This window comes from Myotis daubentonii, chromosome 18 (assembly GCF_963259705.1).
Source record: "Myotis daubentonii chromosome 18, mMyoDau2.1, whole genome shotgun sequence".
NCBI lineage: Eukaryota > Metazoa > Chordata > Mammalia > Chiroptera > Vespertilionidae > Myotis > Myotis daubentonii.
This window is the reverse complement of record NC_081857.1, coordinates 3111785-3133666: the sequence shown is the minus strand read 5'-3', so window position 1 is coordinate 3133666 and position 21882 is coordinate 3111785. Positions and strand designations below refer to the sequence as shown.

General features: G+C 56.7%; 1 protein-coding gene, 1 long non-coding RNA gene and 1 other non-coding gene across 3 annotated transcripts in view; all 3 read right to left on the bottom strand.

Annotated features, from left to right (window-relative positions):
• The window catches only part of LOC132220664 (uncharacterized), a 747794-nt gene that overhangs the window by 476227 nt on the left and 249685 nt on the right, over window positions 1–21882 (bottom strand). The window lies entirely within an intron of this gene.
• MGST3 (microsomal glutathione S-transferase 3) lies at window positions 1823–21268 on the bottom strand. Its single transcript, XM_059673997.1, has 6 exons — window positions 21107–21268; window positions 5265–5388; window positions 4451–4524; window positions 3910–3967; window positions 2740–2812; window positions 1823–2073 (listed from the first exon to the last, which is right to left on the bottom strand). The coding sequence occupies exons 2-6, from the start codon at window positions 5379–5381 to the stop codon at window positions 1937–1939; spliced, it is 459 nt and encodes a 152-aa protein (XP_059529980.1). The 5' UTR covers window positions 5382–5388; window positions 21107–21268; the 3' UTR covers window positions 1823–1936.
• On the bottom strand, window positions 18515–18577 carry LOC132221423 (U7 small nuclear RNA). Its single transcript, XR_009449975.1, has one exon. It is a non-coding gene; the product is annotated as a U7 small nuclear RNA (small nuclear RNA).

The following is a 21882-nucleotide window of genomic DNA, read 5'->3' as shown; positions in this document are numbered from 1 at the left end:
TTACGAGACAACTCATGTCTGCACTTACATTAAGTAATTTTAAGGCCTGAAAGCAATGCGTAGTTTTAAAATGACTTGAATTAATGTGAGTGCAGACTCAAGTTTTCTCATGACCGGCCAGCAACGTTTGACATGGAAATATGAGTTGTCTTGTGAGCAGGCAGCAAGGTGAGAAGCAGAGGCCTCCTCCCTCCGCAGCGGACCTCACCCCCGAGGGAGCTGCTTCTCCTGGGATCGTCTTGGAGGGAATAACTGCCAACTAACCCAGGACTGGGATGAGGCCACGTATAAATGGGTCCGACTCGGGGCCTGGAGAGGCATTGTAAGTTGTCTTTGGTTGGTGGATTCCTGGGCTGGAGGTGTTTACAGAGGGTGTTTGGGGGACTGTATTAAAGCAGGAAAGAAACAAATGCCTCCTGTTGGCACCCTCCTTGCCAGAGCGGAGGGTCCTGATTTTATGTGGCTCTTCAGGGGCCTGCAGATGGAGAGGGGCAGCCGCTCCCCTGGGCGGAAGGTCGCCACTGGCCCCTCCCCGACTGCCCTTCACTTCAGGCCCGTGGGCCTCTGGCGGCCCCAGCAAGGGTCTGGCAGAATGCGTGCCCAGGCCTCGCAGAGAAGGCGCAGCTGCGTCCTCCCGCTTCTCCCAAAGCAGAACTCACCGGCCTCTGACCCTGGTGCTGAGCTGGGCTCTCCCTGGAATAACACGATTCCTTGGCTTTTCTTCTAACCAAGCCCTCTCTTTGTTTTCAGGGTGTGTGTGTGTGTGTGTGTGTGTGTGTGTGTGTGTGCCTGCGGCTGCTGTGAAAACTAGCAGAGATCAGGTCCGCGGGAGCAGGAGTGGTCTTTCCAAGTAAGTCAGAATCCACCACGCCCATGGCGGTTAGAGGAAGATCTGGACTCCTGCGGGCCCCCAAAGAGCCGGACCTGCCTGTCCCTGGGCTCAGAGGGGACTCGGGTCTGTGATGGACTGAAGGGCTGGGGGACAGGCCCCTCAGCGGCCCAGCGACCTGCGGAGCCGCAGCGCCTGCCACAGACCTGGGGCTCAGGAGCTGCATTTTAGCAGGTGACCCCGTGATGTTTGTTCACCAGGCTTGTGGAGCCAGGGTTTCAACTTCCGCCACACGTTAGAATGACCAGAGAAGCCGTAAAACCACTGAGGCCTGAGCTAACTGGTCTGGGGGGAAAAAGAGAAACATCTATTGGCTGCCTCTGTACTCATCCCAACCGAGGACCAAACCCACAACCTAGCCCTGACTGGGTATCGAACCATCAAACCCTCAGTGCACAGGACGATTCTCAACCAAATGAGCCCTCTGCCTGCCTTCAGTAGAGATTCTGAAGAATTCTCATTGTTATCCTACGTAGCTATAATCTCAGATCCTAACCCAGCAGTGGGCAAACTACGGCCCGCGGGCCGGATCCGGCCCGTTTGAAATGAATAAAACTAAAAAAAAAAAAGACTGTACCCTTTTATGTAATGATGTTTACTTTGAATTTATATTAGTTCACACAAACACTCCATCCATGCTTTTGTTCCGGCCCTCCGGTCCAGTTTAAGAACCCATTGTGGCCCTCGAGTCAAAAAGTTTGCCCACCCCTGTAACCAGAGCCTAACTGCCTTGACCATCTGATCATTAAGCTCTCTGTGTCCGCAGTATCCCACCACGCACAGCACGGACCCTGAAAACGGGCACCTCTTCAACTGCACCCTTCCTGTGAGCCCAGTTTTCACAGCTGCCAAGGGTGCCAGCAGGGGGCAGGAGTAGGGGCAAGCTGCTTATTTACATAAAGACTCAACAGGAAATGAGTCACAGAGTCAGGGTTACTTAGGAGGCTGGTGCCAGATAAATTTTATTATATTTAGAAAAAAAAAAGTAACTGGAAATAAAAGTAAGTCATTCAAAATGAATGAGAGTTTTTAACACCCTGCCCACCCTTAATGGCAGCACTTGGACCCACCGCCCAAGCCGGTTTTAACCCACCCGAGGTGCTGGAAGGCGGAGCACACAGTGGTGCCCATCAGGCCGAGGAGGGCGATGGAGCCCAGGGCCCCCCGGCTCCGCTTGCTGGGCTCTGGAAGAGAAGGAGGAGGAGGAGGAGGAGTTACGGGCAGCTCCACAGGGACGCCGTCGGCGTCCGCGAGCCCTGCCCTCCGGGCGGCAGACCGCCCGGTCAGGAGAGGTCAGCCCCCCTGCCGCCACGCCAGGCGTCACGCCCGGGCTGCGTGGGCCTCAGAAAGTCACAGGACAGTCATGGGAACTGCGAGGCCCGGACTGGGGCCGGGCCGCCCTCCCCTTTAAAGACGCAAGGGCAGCAGGAGCCTCTCCCTCTGTCTGCCGGCCCCCAGGCGTGAGGAGCAGGGCCCGGAGTCACCCTGCCTGGCTCCGAGTCCTGGCTTATACTTTCCACCCAGTAGCTCTGTGATGTAGAGAGAGCCTTCATCTTTCTAAGCCTCAGTTTCCTCATCTGTGAAAGAAGATGCTATTATCTACATCACAGAATTGCCAGAAGTTTTGAAATAGCGAGATGCAAAGTTCTTAGAGCAGCAATGGACACAGAAAATGCTCGACAAAGGTAAGTTTTGTTACTATTCAAAGGTGAGTAAAAAGAAAGACGGTAACGGACCTTTCACCTAAACCTCCAGTTCCACCCCCTTTCCCTAAAGTCCTGCTAAGAAGGGACACGTAGCGGCCTCAGGTTTGCACTTTGCTTCCCTGGCGGGAGTCCGCGTGGCCTTACCTCCTGTGTAGTAGCCATAGGCATAGAGCACTCGTCCCACGATCCAGGCCAAGCCCAAGCCCGAAACGACTCGCTAAAGAAAGTGGGGGGGGGGAGGGAGGGACATGTTAGTGTTTGCATTCAAGGAATAGGCAGAGCTGTCAGCTGTATTAACATTGTTGACCGCACAATGTTTTAGCAGAAAGTTAATAATTTCACTCGTGTCATGAACTGCAGACGTACTATTCTGGCAGCTGCTGTGGACCGAGGGCTGTGAGGCCCAGTCCCAGAAGGGGAAACGCCTGTCCTCAGTCAGGACTCGGGTAAGAGGACATTTTCTGGCCAAGGCAGGACCAAAAGGCAAGTAATCGGGCTCAGGAAACCGGCTTGATTTACACAAGGTAGAGGGCAGACCAACCCCACGGCCCCCAAGGCTACCGTGGCCTCCGAGGCCCATCACCCCCTAAGGGGCCACTTCATACACTCAGGTGCCTACAGTCAGGTCCCTGAGACCAGGCAGCTGGTTGGTTCACCGCCATCACTTCAGGTGACCAGTGAGCGCTTGTTGCAAGAATGGATGAATGTGCAAAGTAAAACATAGAGTCAGACCTGGTTCAAATTCTGACTCTCCTATCCTGTAGCTAATTGACTTTGAGAAGGTTACACAGTATCCATGATGTTTCCCCTCATCTGTGAAAAAAACCCACAACGGAAAATCTGCCTGACTCAAAGAACTCCGTTAACACAGACAATAGGGTGGTGAAGGTCTGGGGCAGGGGCTGGGTGGGCTGAAGAGGGTCAATGGGGAAAAGGGGACGTATCTAATACTTTCAACAATAAAGATTAAAAAACCACACCACAGTTCTGCCCAGCCAGGCATGGCTCAGTGGATGAGCATCGACCCAGGAACCAAGAGGTCACCAGTTCGATTCTGGTCAGGCCACATGCCCAGGCTATGGGCTCCATCCCCAGTAGGGGGAGTGCAGGAGGCAGCCGATCAATGATCCTCTCTCATCATTGATGTTCCTCTCTCTCTCCCTCTCCCTTCCTCTCTGAAATCAATAAGAATATATTTAAAAAACCCAAAACACAAAAACTCTGTTAGCAGTAACCGAATGAAATTCTTTTCAATAAATAGGCAGGGCCTGGAGGAAATATGTCGGATCCCAGATGACACCCGGGACAACTCACCGGGTGGTACACACCGCCCACCGCGAGGAAAAATAAGAAGGGAGGGTACACTTCCAACCTGCAAGAGACAGAAAGACACTTTTAGGAAGCGCCCCAGTCAGTGCGGAGGGGCTCTTACTAAACACTGAGGAGGGAGACCGTCCACCGCCCGCCTCGGGCAGAGGGGACGAGGAGCAGGAGCGGGGGCGCCATCTGACCAGCCGCGAGGGGCCCTGTGACTCGGACGAGTTTCCCTGCAGAGCACGGAGCCCTCACTCCCTGGGCTGGGGGACTCGGTGTCGCCTAGAGCGGCGGCTACCCCTCCTGCGGGGGGTGCGGCACGGGAGACAGCCTTGGAGGGTCACCCAGGACACCACCATTCCAACTCGTCCTGGTGCTTACTGTCCAGTCTGCTCGCTTACAGGTTTTTAACCGAGACTTTTAATGAGCGCCCGTGGTCACCACCGTCGCTCTCGCAGACAGGGCGCGACGGGCGGGGGCGGGACAGAGGCCCCCCCCCCCCCCCCCCCGCGCGGCGTCTGGTGCTGAGGGCCACACTCACGTGTTCTGGTGGGCTCGCTGGATGCAGTTGAAGAGGTGCCCGTTTTCAGGGTCCGTGCTGTACATGGTGGGATACTGCGGACACAGAGGGCTTGCTGATCAGACGGTCAGTGAACATGAACCTGGACGCTAATCTAGCCCAAGCTCCTATGTCGGCTAAATTGTCTGCAGTGACCAGGGCTGGGTCCTCAGAGGCAGAGTCACGGACGGAGGCAGCTGTGCCACGGCCATTGCTGCCGGGTTTCTGACACATCGCAGACACCACAGGGAAGACCCTCCCACAGCTCCCGAGGGTCCCCGACAGGGGCAGCAGAAACAGGAGAGGTCTTGACGGGCACTCCATTAAGAAAAGGAACGGAACTAGGGACAAGTAAGAGCACTTAGAAGCAGCTCGAGTCTAACGATAAGTCACTAAACAGAAAGACACCTAGAACAGCTCCCAGGCCAACGGCAGCGGCAACCTCTGGACCAGCCAGCAGGAACGGGGGATCTGATGGGCTCCCACTGGTCCGGCGGCCCCAGCCAGTGCGTGGAAACAGGACAGCGGCCTGGGGGTGCCACGCCGGGAACAGCACTGCCTTTGAACCCTCCGGAGAAGCATCCCCCTTCCTGGAGAGCAGCTCCGGCCCAGCAGGCTGTCCCCTTCCTGCAGGAGCCGGGAAACCAGCCCCCGCAGCGCCCTGCCTTCTTCCTGCCGGGAAGGGGCAGCCTTTCTACAAGGTCCAGTCCTCACGCTGCCGCCACTGACCACTCGCCTCGCCTCCCCCTCCAGGACGGGAAACAAGTTCTCGCCCAGACCACGTGTTCCCACTCACCTCCACCTTGTACTTCTTGCGGGCTTTGGAGACGTTGATGGCGAGATGCGCTACCATGATGAAGCTGGCGGCCCCGGTCAGGACCACGAACCCGTACTCCTTGGAGAGGACGGCCATCTCGGCTCTGCAGGGAAACAGCAGGGACACCAGCCTGTGGCGAGCGCGGCAGGAGCAACGCACACAGGCAGGTCACAGGGGCGTGACGAGGCCTCGAAGAAGTGGCTGGAGATACTGCTGTGTCCACGCACAGAATTTAAAACTATAAGGATGCAGCCTTCACAGACAGTCCTCGACATTATCGTCCTCTCTCTCTCTCTCTCTCTCTCTCTCTCTCTCTCTCTCGCTGGGTTCTCCATCAACATGACATTAGGAGCCGTGTCTAACCTCTGAGCTGCTCGCAGGGCAGCCTCCCGCCCCTCTCCAGGATGGACCCAGTGGGAAGGGCTGTCTCCATGAGTCAGTACTAGCGTCACTCCAAAGCGTGAAAAATCAGCTCGGTAGTTATTAGAACAAAAATATGGGCTGGATTCTGCAGACCCTTTGAAAACGAACGGCTGAGCTTCCCCATCTGCCCCGTATCCTTGGAAGCTGCCTCCGACTATCCCAAAACAGTGAAACCAGCGCATTTGGTTCAGGTCAAAGTGTGCAAGTTGAGAGTCGGCTTCCAGACCCAAATCTTTGGACAGGGCGCCGGGCTCCCGGGCAGGTGGGCACACGGTGTGCTGGGCCGCACCATCAGCTCATGCTCACTCTCCCAAGCCCACAGCGCCGGGCTACCCATGAGGCAGGGAGGCGCCGCGAGGAGGGCAGAGCCAAGACCAGGGAGGCCTGAGAACCCTCCCCAGCCTCCGAGCAGCCGGGCCAACACTGACCTGGTGCTTAGTCCTTGACCTCTGTTCCCTGACTTGCAAGGACTTGAGTAGGAGAAGCCAGGCGGCAGGACTAAGTGCCTCTCGAGCAGGCGTTTCTACTGCAGGCAACGGCCCCTCAGAAGCAAGTGCCCAAAACCTACAGTTTGAATCGAGCATGTTGGACTCGCTCCTCTCCCAGAGCAGAAACGCAGTCAGGGGGTTAGGCCCCGGGCCGCCACTCCCCTGGCGCTTTGCTAAGGTGACGGTGGTGGTTGCAAAGGGCTGCATCAGCGGGAATGGGAGTGCCTGCCCCCCCCCCCAGGCTCCCCCTGCAGGAGCAGGAGCAAGGCACCCACCCAGGGAGGAGTCCTGCTCCCTCGCCAGGGGCCGGCACTCCTGCGGCTGGGATCCTGCCAACCCAGAGCCAAGCTCCGCTGAGGCCACTGCTAAGCTCCCAGGAGGGAGTCTGGCCAGGCACCGACGTGTGCTTAGAGGAACCTGTGGGGTCGATGCCACTCCGGGTGGCTTTCAGGAGCGACCCCCTCCAACTGAGGTAACCTTGCCACCCGGCACAGTCCTGGAGTCCAGCATGTGCCGTCCGTTACAGCTCTCTCCCCTCAGACCTCCCAGAGAAATGGGGGCAGCTGGCTGGCTGGGCTCCTTGGGCAGGAGGTCAGAACCCAGGAAAGCAGGCACCGCAGCTGCTGAAAACAAATCCAGGGACTGAGTCACGGCGAAGGCTCGTCCTGTAAGGAGGGAACCAGCTTACTTCCCTCAGGGAGAGAAAACCTTAATCATTTGCTGAATTCTTTTTTCCTAGGAATCCAGGGCAAAGGGAGGGACATTTGCCCTGGATTCCTCGGCCTTCGTGGTTTAGGCCAGGTGCGCGCTGGGATGGGCGGCAGCTCAGCTCCCGGTGGCCACACCCAGCAGTCCCAGCCCCACCCGGGGCCCTGCCAGCCCGGGCCAGCAGATAGCTGGGGCAGAGCTCCAGAAGCTGATAAATGGCACGGAGGCCCTGGCCGGTGTGAGCGCTGCTGCGGGCGGCACGCCACCGCTCTGTGTCACCAGCAACCCTTCCACCCACCCAGCACGATAAGGCCAGGCGGGAACTCCGCCCTAGACTCTGCCTCTCCGTGTGCCGGACACGCAGCCCGCCCAAGAGTCTGTTCGCAGCTCAGCTTCATGGCGGTGAGGAACACTTTGCAACTTGCTTGTTTGTTAATCATCTTACAGCGTTTAAGGTTATACATTAAAATTTACAATTTGTATAAATAAGAGTGCATTTAGGCCCATACAGGGTGAGGCAAAAGGAGGTTTACAGCTGTTGGTATGAAAAATGATACAATAATTAATAAATAATAATCTAATCGAATAAAAGAGAAACATGCAAATTGACCGCACCTCCGCTATGCCCCAAGCCATGACCACCAGCCAATCAGAGTGACTATATGCAAATTAACCCAACCAAGATGGTGGCTGGCAGCCACGGAGCTGGAGCAAGCAGGAGGCATGGTTGCCCTGGCAATGGAGGAAGCCAAGCTTCCCACCTGCCCTGGCTGGCTGTGGCCTCTGCTCAAGGCAACAAAATTTCAATTATAGAAGCTAAATAAATCCCAGATACCTGCTTCCAGCCAGCCTTCACTGGGAGCTTGGGTGGCTGGGGGCTGTGGCCCGCCTGCAAACAGCCATCAGCCCCTCACCCAGGCTGGCCAGGCACCCCAGGGGGGACCCCCACCCTGAAGGAGCTGTGGCCAGCCAGCAAACAGCCATCAGCTCCTCACCCAGACTGGCCAGGCACCCCAGCAGGACCCCCCACCCTGAAGGTGGTGTGGCCAGCCTGAAAACAGCTCTCAGCCCCTCACCCAGGCTGGCCAGGCACCCCAGCGGGGACCCCTACCAGGAAGGGGCTGATCCAGGACACCCTTCAGGGCAAACCAGCCGGCCCCCACCCATGCACCAGGCCTCTGTCCTATATAATAAAAGGGTACTATGCAAATTGACCCTAACAGCAGAACGACTGGGAATGACTGGTCACTATGACACACACTGACCACCAGGGGGCAGACGCTCATGCAGGAGCTGCCCCCTGGTGGTCAGTGTGCTCTCACATGGAGGAGCTCTGCTCAGCCACAAGCCAGGCTGACAGCTGCCAGTACAGCGGGGGTGGTGGGAGCCTCTCCCGCCTCCTCAGCAGTGCTAAGGATGTTCGACTGCCAGCTTAGGCCTGATCCCCTGGGGAACGGGCCTAAGCCAGCAGGTGGTCATCCCCTGAGGGGTCCCAGACTGCGAGAGGGCACAGGCCAGGCTGAGGGAACCCCCCGAGTGCACAAATTTTTGTGCACCAGGCCTCTGGTACAAGAATAAACAATGTTTCTCAGGCTCACAACTGTAACCTTACTTTGCGCCACCCTGTGTCTGGGAGGATCTGGTCTGTGCATCACATGTGGGGGAGGGGCAAGGTGTAGTCACCTGGGACAGCCTGTCACAGGCTGGCAATACTCCTGCATTATTCATACCTTTCAGCTCATTCATTCCACTGGGAATCTGTTTGGTTCAAAGACATCGCCTCAGCTCTATTTGTAATTGCAAACTTGGACACAGTACAGATGTACTAGCCTAAAGGACTGAATGGATAACTCACCCATAAAGCACACTGCAGGAAAACAATTAAAAATGGGGTGTATGAAAGTGACAAATGTTGAAACAGGGTTCATTTTTAGCATGTTAGGTAAAAAAAATAATGTGTATATACAGTATAGTCTTAGTTTTCTCAATAATAGAAGAAAATATAAAAATCATAAGCTTAGTTATTTCTAGTGGCTGATTTATATATTTTCTTTTGCACTTTCCAATAATTTCCCAAAGAAGCAAACATATACCCAAAAACTTATATAAAAATGGCCTGGCAGCACTAACCAGTTTGGCTCAGTGGAAAGAGCATTGGCTTGCAGACCAAAGGGTCCCGGGTTCGATTCTGGTCAAGGGCACATACCTTGGTTGCAGGCTCCTCCCTGGCCCGGGCCCTGGTTGGGGCACTTGCAGGAGGCAACCAATCCCTGTGTTTCTCTCACATCAATGTTTCTCTCTGTCTTTCCTTCTCTCTTCCACTCTCCCTAAAAATCAATGGAAAAATATCCTTGGGGGAGGATTAAAAAACAATAATCATAGGAATGGCCTGACAGTGATGGGTGATGAAGAGACAGGAGCAGGTTGGACGAGTGGCTCAAGTCCTGACATCCGCCCGGGGGCTCTGTAGTGAGGACACTGCTGGGCTGAGAGTCTGAGTCAGAGCCTGGCTCTCATACTTCCTCTCTGTGTCCTGGGAAAATTAGTCAGCTTCTTTCAGCAGCCTGCCTCCCCACCTACTAAATGGAAGTCATAATGGACCTACCCACCTCTGTGGTTGTGAGGTTACGTGCAGGAGGCTCACACAGCTTATAACCCCAGCCCGGATGCCTGACACTTAGCAAGTGCTCAATAAATGCTGTACATGGAGTTATGTTATACATGCTGAGGTTCTGTTGACTGTCTTTGCCCTGATCTATAATAATCCTATCTAGTAACAGACAAACATGGTAATTGACCGTACCTTCGCTAGCCTCCCATGGGCTAATCAGCGAGATATGCAAATTAACCACCAACAAAGATGGTGGTTAATTTGCATACATAGGCGCGAAGCAGCAGAGCAAAGACTGAAGGCGGCTCCAGCTGGAGCAGTTAAGGCTTTGATGGTGGCTCCGGCCGGAGCAGTGAAGACTGAAGGCGGCTCCGGCCGGAGCGAAGGCCTGGGTCCCGGGTGCTGGAGGAAAGCCGGTGCCAGCAGCCAGGGGAAGGGAAGGCCTATTGCACAAATCTTTTTGTGCAACAGGCCTCTAGTAAAAGCATAATATGCTAATTAGACCAGATGTCCTTCCGGATGTTCTTCTGGATGACAGTCTGGACGAAGCTGGGGCTGCGAGGGAAGCCCAGGTCCCGGGTGCCAGAGGGAAGTGGGTGCTGGCAGCCGAGGGAAGGAAGGCCTACTCTTCCATGAATTTCGTGCATCGGGCCTCTAGTTCAGGGATGGCGAACCTTTTGAGCTCGGCGTGTCAGCATTTTGAAAAAACCTAACTTAACTCTGGTGCTGTGTCACATATAGAAATTTTTTGATATTTGCAACCATAGTAAAACAAAGACTTATATTTTTGATATTTATTTTATACATTTAAATGCCATTTAACAAAGAAAAATCAACCAAAAAAATGAGTTCGCGTGTCACCTCTGACACGCGTGTCATAGGTTCGCCATCACTGCTCTAGTTCAATTATAACAGGACAAATTTGAATAAATGATAATGAATGTACATTTAAGAATCTGTCCTTTAGAATTGCTATTTTAAAATAGCAAACAAAGCTTACAGCAACATGTGTCCTCTCCTTTTCTGAGCTAAGTGCAAATATATGATCTGAAAGGCAGACTGTTCAGGAGGAAGCACCTCACTAGTGCCGACCTGCATCTAACTGTCCACACTTACCTATGCCTCCTGTGCCCCACCTCTCCCGGCCAGGTGCTGCAGGGAGGAGGTGAACAGCCAGACTTGGGCCCCTGCCCTCATGAGGCTTATTTCTAATGGGGGAAGCAGGCAAGTCGGTAAGCAGATACCCAATTCCAGATTTCCCCCTTCACAGCCGCGATCAGATACTGGGTACAAGGAGCCCCACGGGAAGGAAGCTGAGGGGCCGGGCAGGGCAGGACCGGTCCTCGCCGAGGCGGGCTCCCAGCGGCTCCTGGCAGACCCGAGAGGCAGCAGAGCGGTTCAGCCGCGAGAAGGTTAAGTGGAAGGTTTAAAGGAACTTGAATCATTCCATCCAGTTTTTACTTTTTGGTTAGACACATTCTGTCATTGGTTTAAGAGAAGAGACCCCTTGGGAAATGTTTCCACTCCTGGCCGACTTGGTGTTGTTGATGACACAGCGTGGAGGAGAGGCGTGGGAAGGCTGAGCGGCACGGTGTTCACAGCTCGGTGCCCCCGGGGCCTTGGATGAGTGCTTGGAACGCCGTCTCTTCTGTGCGGTGGCGAGAAGATGGGTGCAGGGGGCTTTTCAGAAAGCTACCAGGCGGCACTGCACAGCCTCAGTCCTGGCGCGATCACACTCCCAGCCCCGGGAGGCTGGTCTCAGCCCTGCAGATCCGCTCGGCTCCGGGCCTGAGTGAGCCACACGCGTCGCGTCCCGGCATCTGGCTCAGGTCCCGCCCTCCTGCTCCTGTCTATTTAGATGCCAATGGGGAGTTTGTTTCCTCCGTGGATAGTGTACTGAGTCTAAGAACATGGAACTCCTTTATTCAACCACAGCATGCAGAGCACTTACTGCATGCCAGGCACTGTTAGGTGTGGGGGATACAGCGTGAGCAAATGGGGTCCCTGCCCGCAAGGCACCACCATTCTCGAGATGAGGGAAGATGAACAACAAACACTCAAAACTCAACTGAGAGTGGCCTCCGCCGTGGAGGGCGGGGCCTGGCTCCTCTCTCAGGATGCCGTGGGCCTCTGCCGTGGGCCTCTGCCGTGACAGCTGCGCCGAGTGAGGAAGAAACAGCTGCACAGCATCCTGGGGAAAGAACAGCAAGTGCAGAGGCCCTGAGGCACAGCCGGCACGTTGAAGGTCAGGACGGCGCCGGTGTGGTAGAGGGGACGGTCCAGATTACGAGAGGGACCGTAAGGGCAGGGAACAGGCTACTCTTCCTGCTTCTTCCTCCAGGGACTCGGACGGGAGGCGCCGAGGAGGAAAAGCTGGGAGGGTCAGGAGGAGGCACCACTCCCCTGGGACGGTGTGACCCAGCGAGGTGAGCCGTCACCGACTCGCGTGCATGGGACGAGCTCTCAAGGTAGGAAGGGGCCCAGAGCAGCACACACCCGGCGGGAAGACACGTTCTGAGGGGAAGAAGTGGCCCCGGGAGCAGACCGAGCGCTCTTGGCTTTGGCGACGGGACCCCTGAGGGCAGCTTCAGGGGAAGGGGGGAAGGGGGAGCAGTCCTGCCAGCAGGGCCCCAGGCCTGTCCTGCCCCCTCCCCAGGAGGCCTCTGCCTGGGCGTGTTCGCACACCTGCCTCACGCTGACCAGCGACCAGTCAACACGCACGTGGGCACTGACCACGGCACCCGGCCCGCGTCTCCCAGTGCACCGCTCGCCCTCCTAGGACAGACGGGTCCCCACGTATGTTTTTATAGTAACTTGCACGTCGACAGAACCTCAGTGGAGGCTGCTGGTCTCTGTTCTAGGCCGTGGTTCACCTGCAGGGTTCGCTGCAACACGCCCTGCCCTGGAGTTTCTGGCCCAGTGGGTCCCAGTGGGTCCCAGGGGGCCTGGGAGTTGGGCTTTGTAACAAGTGCCTCGGAGAGTCTGGGGACGCTGTCGGGACCACCGTTTAGGAACATTTCAGGTGTTGCTATTGCCCAATTCCAACCCACAGGCATGGCCCTGCCGCACCCCGAGCTCCAGGGCTGAGGAGCCAGAGGTGGTTTGCAGAGCGAGCTGCGTCCAAGCGCCCAGTGGCCCCGCACACTTACTCGCCCCCGCAGCCCGGTTCCTTCAGCCAGCTCCTGGACGAGGGCTCGGAACCAAAGAGGTGGGCCCGAGCTCAGGACCTGCTGGGACTGCCTCCTCCGCCTAAGCCGTGACAGCCGCTCCTTCCCAGCTCTCTCCACGGTCACGGTCACTCACCGGACCCAGTGTGCCCACTCATCAATTCAGTCAGAGCGGAAGGCTTTTCACCTTTAAAGTGATGCTCCTTACGCACGGGAGGGCCTGAGACAGCCACGGTCAGACCATGGATCAGGGGTACCTGACATTCTCTTTTTTCAGAGAGGAAGGGAGAGAGCGATAGAAACATCAATGATGAGAGGAAATCATTGATCAGCTGCCTCCTGCATGCCCCCCACTGGGGATTGAGCCTGTAACCTGGGCATATGCCCCTGACCGGAATTGAACCCAGGACCCTTCAGTCCGCAGGCCGATGCTCTATCCACTGAGCCAAACCAGCTAGGGGAGGGGGACCTGACATTCTGAACATCGGCACCATGACTTCAAGTGAAAGGGCCACCTAAGGATCCACAGGCCCTCCAGCTACTCCTGGTGAATGTTCACCCCAGAGGGCAGGAATGGCATCCTGGGAAACAGCGGCACCCTCCGCCCTGGATACCTGCTGTCAGACCTGATACGGACAGAGTGCTTCTTGCACGCCAGGCACGTACTAGTTTATATACATTAACACTCAGTCCCCACAACGACCCTGTGTGGGGTCACTGTTACCATCCCATTGTACAGATGAGGAAACTGAGGCAAGAGGGGTTTGTAACTGCCTAAGGCCCACAGCTAGCGAGTGCAGAACTGGGGTCTGAACTCGGGCAGGCGGGCCTGTGTCCTGCTTGGCGCTACCACACAGGCTGCAGGGCCCCCCTTCCTCAGGAGCTCGATCACTCCTTCCCCAGACGGGGAGCAATGAGGGGCCCCCTCCACTAAGCTCCCCTCAGGGGCAGTGCCAGAGCGACACCCGGCTCCTCCAGGACGGCCAGGGCACAGAGCCAGGCCAGGAACACGCGCACAGGCCCACGAACTCTGCGAAGACAGAGTTCTTCCTTCCAACCCGCTGCCCTGTGCTTCTCTCCTCACGAGGGGCTAGGCCAGGGGTGGGCAAACTTTTTGACTCGAGGGCCACAATGGGTTCTTAAACTGGACCGGAGGCCGGAACAAAAGCATGGATGGAGTGTTTGTGTGAACTAATATAAATTCAAAGTAAACATCATTACATAAAAGGGTACGGTCTTTTTTTTTTTTAGTTTTATTCATTTCAAACGGGCCGTAGTTTGCCCACGGCTGGGCTAGGGCGTCGGGCGGACGGTCAGTGTTGCTCAGAGTGGCAGGAGGAGGCGTCCTCGCCGTCCCTCGTTAAATAGGCGTCAGTGGCAGGTGTTTCATAGGCGCCCCTTGGCGACTACGGTAAGGAGCCTCATTATTTCTGTAGTTTTTAAAACAGCAACACCTGGTTTATAACTCTCTGATTTATGAAAGGATTTGTCACTGGCCAAACACGATCTTTTGAGGCTCTATCAGGTTTCGGGGAGGAAACTGGGAAGAGTGCTTCGGAAGCCGTGGGGGGTAGGCAGCAGGAAAGCCTGGCCGAGGTGGGCTTCCCGAGAGGTAGGAGCACAGGGGTGCCCTGGTGACCCTCAGCCCAGAGGTCTGTGGGCCAGGTCGGGGTGCGGGGGGGGGGGTGTGCGGGACAACATCTCTTCTGTGCAGCCGGCGAGAAGACGCAGTGGCTTTTCAGAAAGCTACAAGGCGGCACTGCAAAGCCTCACTCTGGGCGATTGGGCGCAGCCCGGGGAGGGCTGGTCTCAGTCCTGCAGGTCCGCTGGGCTCCAGGGCCCGAGTGAGCCACATGCATCCCCACATCCTGGCTCCAGGACCTGCGCTGACATTGTCCCGGAAGCCTGACCAGCCCTGCCCTGTGGTTCCTGTCCTGCCCCACTCGCCTTATCTCACTGGGCCAGGGGTTCCTTCAGCTACACAGGCGTCAGCTGATACCCTGGGGCTCGGCCCTCCTGGGCTCCCCTCTCCTGGGCTCCCCTCCCCTGGGCTCCCCTCCCCTGGGCTCCCCTCTCCTGGGCTCCCCTCTCCTGGGCTCCCCTCCCCTGGGCACCCCTCTCCTGGGCTCCCCTCTCCTGGGCTCGGCCCTCCTGGGCTCCCCTCTCCTGGGCTCCCCTCCCCTGGGCTCCCCTCTCCTGGGCTCGGCCCTCCTGGGCTCCCCTCTCCTGGGCTCCTCTCTCCTCGGCTCCCCTCTCCTGGGCTCCCCTCTCCTGGGCTCCCCTCTCCTGGGCTCCTCTCTCCTCGGCTCCCCTCTCCTCGGCTCCCCTCTCCTGGGCTCCCCTCCCCTGGGCTCGGCCCTCCTGGGCTCCCCTCCCCTGGGCTCGGCCCTCCTGGGCTCCCCTCCCCTGGGCTCGGCCCTCCTGGGCTCCCCTCTCCTGGGCTCCTCTCTCCTCGGCTCCCCTCTCCTGGGCTCCCCTCCCCTGGGCTCCCCTCTCCTGGGCTCGGCCCTCCTGGGCTCCCCTCTCCTGGGCTCCTCTCTCCTGGGCTCCCCTCTCCTGGGCTCCCCTCTCATGGGCTCCCCTCCCCTGGGCTCCCCTCTCCTGGGCTCCCCTCTCCTGGGCTCCCCTCCCCTGGGCTCCCCTCTCCTGGGCTCCCCTCTCCTGGGCTCCCCTCCCCTGGGCTCCCCTCCCCTGGGCTCCCCTCTCCTGGGCTCCCCTCCCCTGGGCTCCCCTCTCCTGGGCTCCCCTCTCCTGGGCTCCTCTCTCCTGGGCTCCCCTCTCCTGGGCTCCCCTCCCCTGGGCTCCCCTCCCCTGGGCTCCCCTCTCCTGGGCTCCTCTCTCCTGGGCTCCCCTCTCCTGGGCTCCTCTCTCCTGGGCTCCCCTCTCCTGGGCTCCCCTCCCCTGGGCTCCCCTCTCCTGGGCTCCTCTCTCCTGGGCTCCTCTCTCCTGGGCTCCCCTCTCCTGGGCTCGGCCCTCCTGGGCTCCCCTCTCCTGGGCTCCTCTCTCCTGGGCTCCCCTCTCCTGGGCTCCCCTCTCCTGGGCTCCCCTCTCCTGGGCTCGGCCCTCCTGCACCATGGACTGAAGGCCAGTGCCAGCAGCTCCTGGGGCAGCCACCACCACATGGAGCAAAGGTGGACTTTCTGGGCTCAGGCACTTGCCTCAAGTAATTGATGACTCTGCGCCCTGGAAGTTACAACTTATCTTTTACTAAAGTGAAAGCAATCAGATGTCTCAAGGAAGAGAGGATTCCCCCTTTCAGCTCCCTCTGCCCTCAAACAAACAGACACACAGACACGAGGCAGCATGGACAGTGGCACGTCCACGTGTAAGACTGTCCTCAGATCAGACTGCAGTCTGTCACTGATGTCTTTTTTACGCACCAGGAGTGGGACAATGACAGGGTGCTCACAGCCCCGGCAGCACAGCCGGCCCTCCTGACACCTGTGGAGCTCAAGGGAGAGACGGGGAGCCCGGAGGAGAGAGATTCCATTCCCGTGAAGAGAGCGAGGAAAGGCAGTCCCCGATTTCTGTGGGTCCAGCTATACCTGCAGACGCTGGGTCTGTTACTTCTGCGTGACACACACCATGGCACCTATGTGTTTGCCAGTGTTTCCAGTGAAGCCAGACTTGAGAAGGAGCACGGGGACACTTAAGAGAAGGAGTAATAACCGGGTGAGGATGCAAACCTCTTTGTCACAGCTGTGCCTGATCGCCCCTAACTGCTCGGCTGCCTGCCTGATCGTCCCTAACCGCTCGCCTGCCTGCCTGATCATCCCTAATCACTTCTGCCTGCCTGATCGCCTCTACCCTCTCTGCCTGCCTGCCTCATCACCCCTAACCACTCACCTGTCTGCCTGGTCACCTCTAACAACCTCTGCCTGCCTGCCTGATTGCCCCTAACTGCTCGCCTACCTGCCTGCCCACCCCTAACCACTCTCCTGCTTGCCTGATCACCCCAAACCACTCTGTCTGTCTGCCTGATTGCCCATAACTGCTCACCTGCCCACCTGATCGCTCCTAACCGCCTCTGCTTTGGCCTGCGCCACTGCGGTTTCGTCAGGAAGGACGTCCGTAATAACGTCTGGAAGTTGGTTTGGCTGTCTGGTCTAATTAGCATATTATGCTTTTATTATTATAGATAGCCACCACTTGGCCGTCTATATATTCAAGAGTCACATGTTTTAATCCCAGCACTTGGGAGAACTGAGTTCATTCCTGCATTAGGGGTCCCCTGACCGCCCTTCCCACACTTGTCCCATACGCCACCATGTAGCCCGTCACTGTGACTCCACAACTCCGGGATGACTCACCATGGAGTCCTCAGCCCCTTCCACTGCCCTGTGCACAGCCCGGGGCTCCCTGCAGCGACACCCCTCAGAGGGAAGTTCTCGAAATCCCAGGCAGAACCGTAAAGGAAGATCCCGCGGAGGCAGAGGTAGGAAATGCCCCAAGATGCGCATGTCTGGCAAGTCCTGGTCGGGGCATCCGCACTGAGTGTTAGAGCAGACGCGCTATGCCTACCGCCTTCTCTCTGGAGGTGACCGTGAAAAGGCACACACGAGCCGGATGGAGCTGAATCCCCTGGGAAAGCTGCTAATGGAGCTTCAGGAATCTAAGAAGAGCAGGTTTGTAATGAGACGGGACAGATCCTAGGTCCCTTTGCTGGTGCGAGGACACTTTGCCAACAGATTCTCAACACAAAAGGCTCCATGGGTGACAGTCCCTGATGTGGTGACACCTCACCTGGGAGCCCTGGGTCACACTGGACCACCTGGAGCTCAGCCTCCCAGGCTGCAAGAGACGCTCCATGGTCCGAAAGCAGTGACCTCAGAGGCGGGGAGAGAGCAGGGGAAGCCACGGGCGCAGAAGGAAAAAAATCTCAACAATTGCTTATTTGTTAAAGTCTCTGCCAGACGACCCATTTACCTGCGTGGAATGACTGCCTGGTGCCCACCTGCCGCCTTCTTCAGTCCTGCTCAGAAGGGCTCCTCCCCACCCGGCCCTACTAAGCGCCCTGCTCCACTGGAGGGCACGGCCACAGTGGCGACAGTCAAGCAGGGACAGAGCACAGGAGGGCTGTGAAACGGAGGGATGGATGGAATGACGGCTGCGGGACAGAGAGTGTGATGTGGGAGAGAACACAGCAAGCACACAGGCAGGGAGACGGCTGTACTTGTGGAGAAAGAGAAAGGAGGCCAGCGTCTCTGGAGGCGTGATGGAGAAAGAGTGGTTGAAGAAACAAATTATTATTCATACTACTTATTACTAGCACACGCATCATTTACTGCGCGTCAAGCACTGTTCTAAAGAGTTCACCACGATTAACTCATTAACCCCTCAGAGCATCCCTAGGATATATTACAACTTCCATTTTTGCAGAAGAGGAAACAGCATCAGAGAGGTTAGGTCATCTGCCCAAGGTCACACAGCCGTCACAGAGGCTGCCTGGGTTCACACAGCCAGGCAGCCTGGTTCCAGGGTCTATGCTCTCAGCCCTTGGCTATCTTGCCTCTCAAGGAGGTTGGAGCCACCTTTGACAACATCTGACCTCTTTTGAAACTTGTCCACCTCCTCAGACTCTCTCCTTATTCACAAAAATAGAAAGCTAATAATTAACTCTAAATCTGTGACTCATTAAAGCCTGAGATCTTTCTAATTGGAAGAAAGAAAAAACCTTGGAAAAGGTCCAAAAAGGAACTTAAAAAAAAAAAAAGCATGTTGGCATTGCAGTATGGCAAACGAAGAGAGATTACAGAAAGGAAAAACCGTCTTCCGTCTTTCAGGCATTCAGGCAAGGCAGCCCAGAAATTGGCATTTATTTTTTTATTTTTTTAGGGCCGTCCAGTAAAAGCCGGAAGACCTGCTGGACAAATTCAAAAAGAGCTGTAAGCACTGGCACTTCGTTTTTATAAAAAGATTTCCCATGCTGCCTGTCTCTTCACTGGCATTACACAGGCGCCGAGGGCCACAGGGAAACGAAGCCCTGATTGCCAGAAGAGGAAAAGAAAAATCTCAGGTGAGTCACACTGACACCACTTGGATTTTCCATCCCAAGAAACAGCAGCTGGTTCTGCAGAGTCCCCGCCAGGTGCCAGCCATTCTGAATGAAGGAACCACCTGGCCTCTCCATGCCTGTCTGTACCAATCATTCACATTTCTTAGGCTGGAGAAATAAAATATCACTTATTTTTAAAAAGTGTACTAAGGCACCAATACATTAGAACCCAAGTTCCAGTTAATAAACAGGTCAACTCTGGAAAGAGCTCAGAGGGGGCCGTACAATTCCAAATGCTGAAATCCTTCCAGGGATTTGCAAATGTATTGGGAAGGCAGTCCTGTCTCCTCATCGCTTTTCTCCCCACAAAGAGAGTTAGGTAGACACTGTAAGAGAGAGTGTAGCAAACTCAGGAATTCTATGTTACACAGCAGCCACTACCTGATAACTGCTAAATTCTTCTTTTTCAGGAGGATGGTATACTCATAAAGAGTATTAATGAATCCATTGCAAAAACTGTAGCAACATATTCTTTTAAACAAATATTGCTTAAAAAATGTGAAATGAGCCCTAGCCAATTTGGCTCAGTGGATAGAGCGTCAGCCTGCGGGCTGAAGGGTCCCGGGTTCCATTCTGGTCAAGGGCACATGCCTGGGTTATGGGCTCGATCCCCAGTAGGGGGTGTGCAGGAGGCAGCCGATCAATGATTCCCTCTCATCATTGATGTTTCTAGCTCTCTCTCCCTCTCCCTTCCTCTCTGAAATCAATAAAAATGTGAAATGGTTCCTGGTCAGATGTGGTTGGCAATGGTGGTCTGAATATGGATTCAGAATATTTAAATGGAAATACAGGGACCGGTCTGTTTAAATGCAGCCAGCTGTGCAGCAGGCACTAACTAAATTACTTTTTGACAGATTGACCTGTCATCCATTTCACTCCAGATTGGTCCAGGGGCTTTCCCGCATTTCTCTGGACAATGGGGAAAGCTCTTCTTTCACGCCTGCTGAGTCTCTTTGCTGTCCTCCAGTGACTAGTAGGAGGTTCCTCTCAGGACTGTCTCCTCCAGAGCTAGGCCAGCAGGAGGGGTGTGGGGGTGTGGGGTGGGGAGACTGCCCTTCTGCCGCTTTGTGAGCCTAGCTTCTGGCTGGCCAGTGCCCCACCAGTGCCTCTGCTTTATATATAGTAACATGGGTTCGGGGGTGAAAACGATGCTTGACAGAGTTTGCTATTTTTGTAACATTGTGTCAGGAGGAAGCTAAACAGAACTTCTTCCCGGGGTGAAAAATATTTATGTGGATTTGGATGTTCGTTGTATTTAACACCGGTACATTAACTCCTAGGAGGAGAAACATTCTTGATCCGCTCCTCACATACTAGTGAACCAGATTCATTGAGCCAAGTTCACTGAACTGAATTCATTGAGGTATAGGTAAAACACAGCCTATACCTCTGACCGATACCCTTGGGTCCCTCCCAGCACTGCGGCTCCTCCGAGGCGCAGAGGAAGCGCAATGCTGCGGCTGTCCGCCGCTGACCACACCTAGGTCCCCTGCAGATGCACATCCGCAGCGCAGTGCGTGGCCTTCATCCAGGAATCCGCTTCTCCAGTTTAGGGACTGAAGGCCCAGCCCCACCCTCTTGGCTCTGCTCTCCCTTCCCACACTTGTCCCCTACGCTGCCATGGAGCCGGTCACCTCATGACTCCGGAGGAAAGTATCACAGAAGCCACAACTCCGGGATGACTCACCATGGAGTCCTCAGCCCCTTCCACCGCCCTGCGCACAGCCCGGGGCTCCCTGCAGCGACACCCCGCAGAGGGAAGTTCTCGGAAAGCCCAGGCAGAACTGTAAAGGAAGATCCCGCCGAGGCCGAGGTAGGAAATGCCCCTCTTAAAGGGTCCAATGCAAACTGAGAAAGGTTTCGGTGGGGCGGGAGGAAAACAAACACCATTCCCTCTGGGCTCCCGGGAGGTCCCTGGCAACACAGCCACAACCGCAGCGGGCGCCGCGCTCCAGGGTCGTTTAAAACCCGGTGTTACCGGTGGGCCTGCCCTGCCCACTGCCCGCAGTGCCCGCACGCCCGTCCTCCGCACCAGAGCTGCAGCTGGCAAGGTCGGGCGCACAGTCCGGGGACCGGAGGAGAGGGAAGGAAGGGACTTTGGAACGGTTGACCTTGAGAATCTCTCTGAGTTGCAGATGGCACGGCAGGGGCCAGCTGAGACGCTGCAAACCACTCCATCCTGGGGAGGATGCAGGGCAGGTGGAGGGCGAAGGGGATGGAAAGGTAGAAAGAAATCTGCAGACAGTAAGGGGGCAAGAGAGCGAGTCTCTATTCAGCTCGGGTTGCAGAGATATGGGTGGTGCCAGCGCAGGAGCTGATGTGCCCCCGAGGGCCGGCGCGCCTCGCTGCCCGCAGGTGCGTGCACTCACCTGGATCGCCTCCGAAGGGCTGGTACAGACCGCAGCTGCCGAGCGCCGTGTGGGTGAAGTGACCAGGCCTCGGGCAGGGCGTGGCGTGGCTCGAGAAGGCCCCGCCCCGCCACTGGCCCCGCCCCCGGAAGCGCTAAGGCCACGCCCCCAGGCCGGGCTCCCAGCGCCGCGATTCCTCCGAGTGCCTGCTCCAGGCTGCTGGTTGTGAGCCAGAGACTGAAATTTCTTCCTCCTCAGGGTTGCCTGTTGATTTAACCCTACCACTCCCAACTTTATTTATTTAGTCCTTCCGCCTTCCTAAAGTGGCCGCACCAGCTCAATGTTTCCTGGGTTGGGTTTGCAGAACGGTCGCACGTTGGTAATTTGTCCCCAGCACAGCCACCGTAGCGGGCGTTTCGGCACTGGGTGGTGGGTGAGGCGCAGGCGTGCAAGGCGCATGCACCGAAGTGGAGCGCTGCGGCGGGGAGGGGGTGGGTCCGGCCGGTGCTTGGTGTCCCGGGGCTGCCTTCGCCGAGGAAGGGACTTGGGGGTGCTCGGCCTGCGCGTTTCCCTAAGCAGTAGGGTCACTGTTAGTCCTCGCTGAGAGCCCGAGCCCCGCCGCGTGGTGGCCGCGCCCGCCCTGGCGCCCGTCCGCCAGCTCGGGTCCCGCCCTCGCAGTTCTGTTTCCGGGACCAGGGTGGCACCGCCCCGCGACCGCAGATCCCCGGTCCCAAGCTCGAGCCCCACTGTCCCCTGGAGTCCAGGGTCCAGCCCCGGGCGGCCGGGCGGTGGGCGCG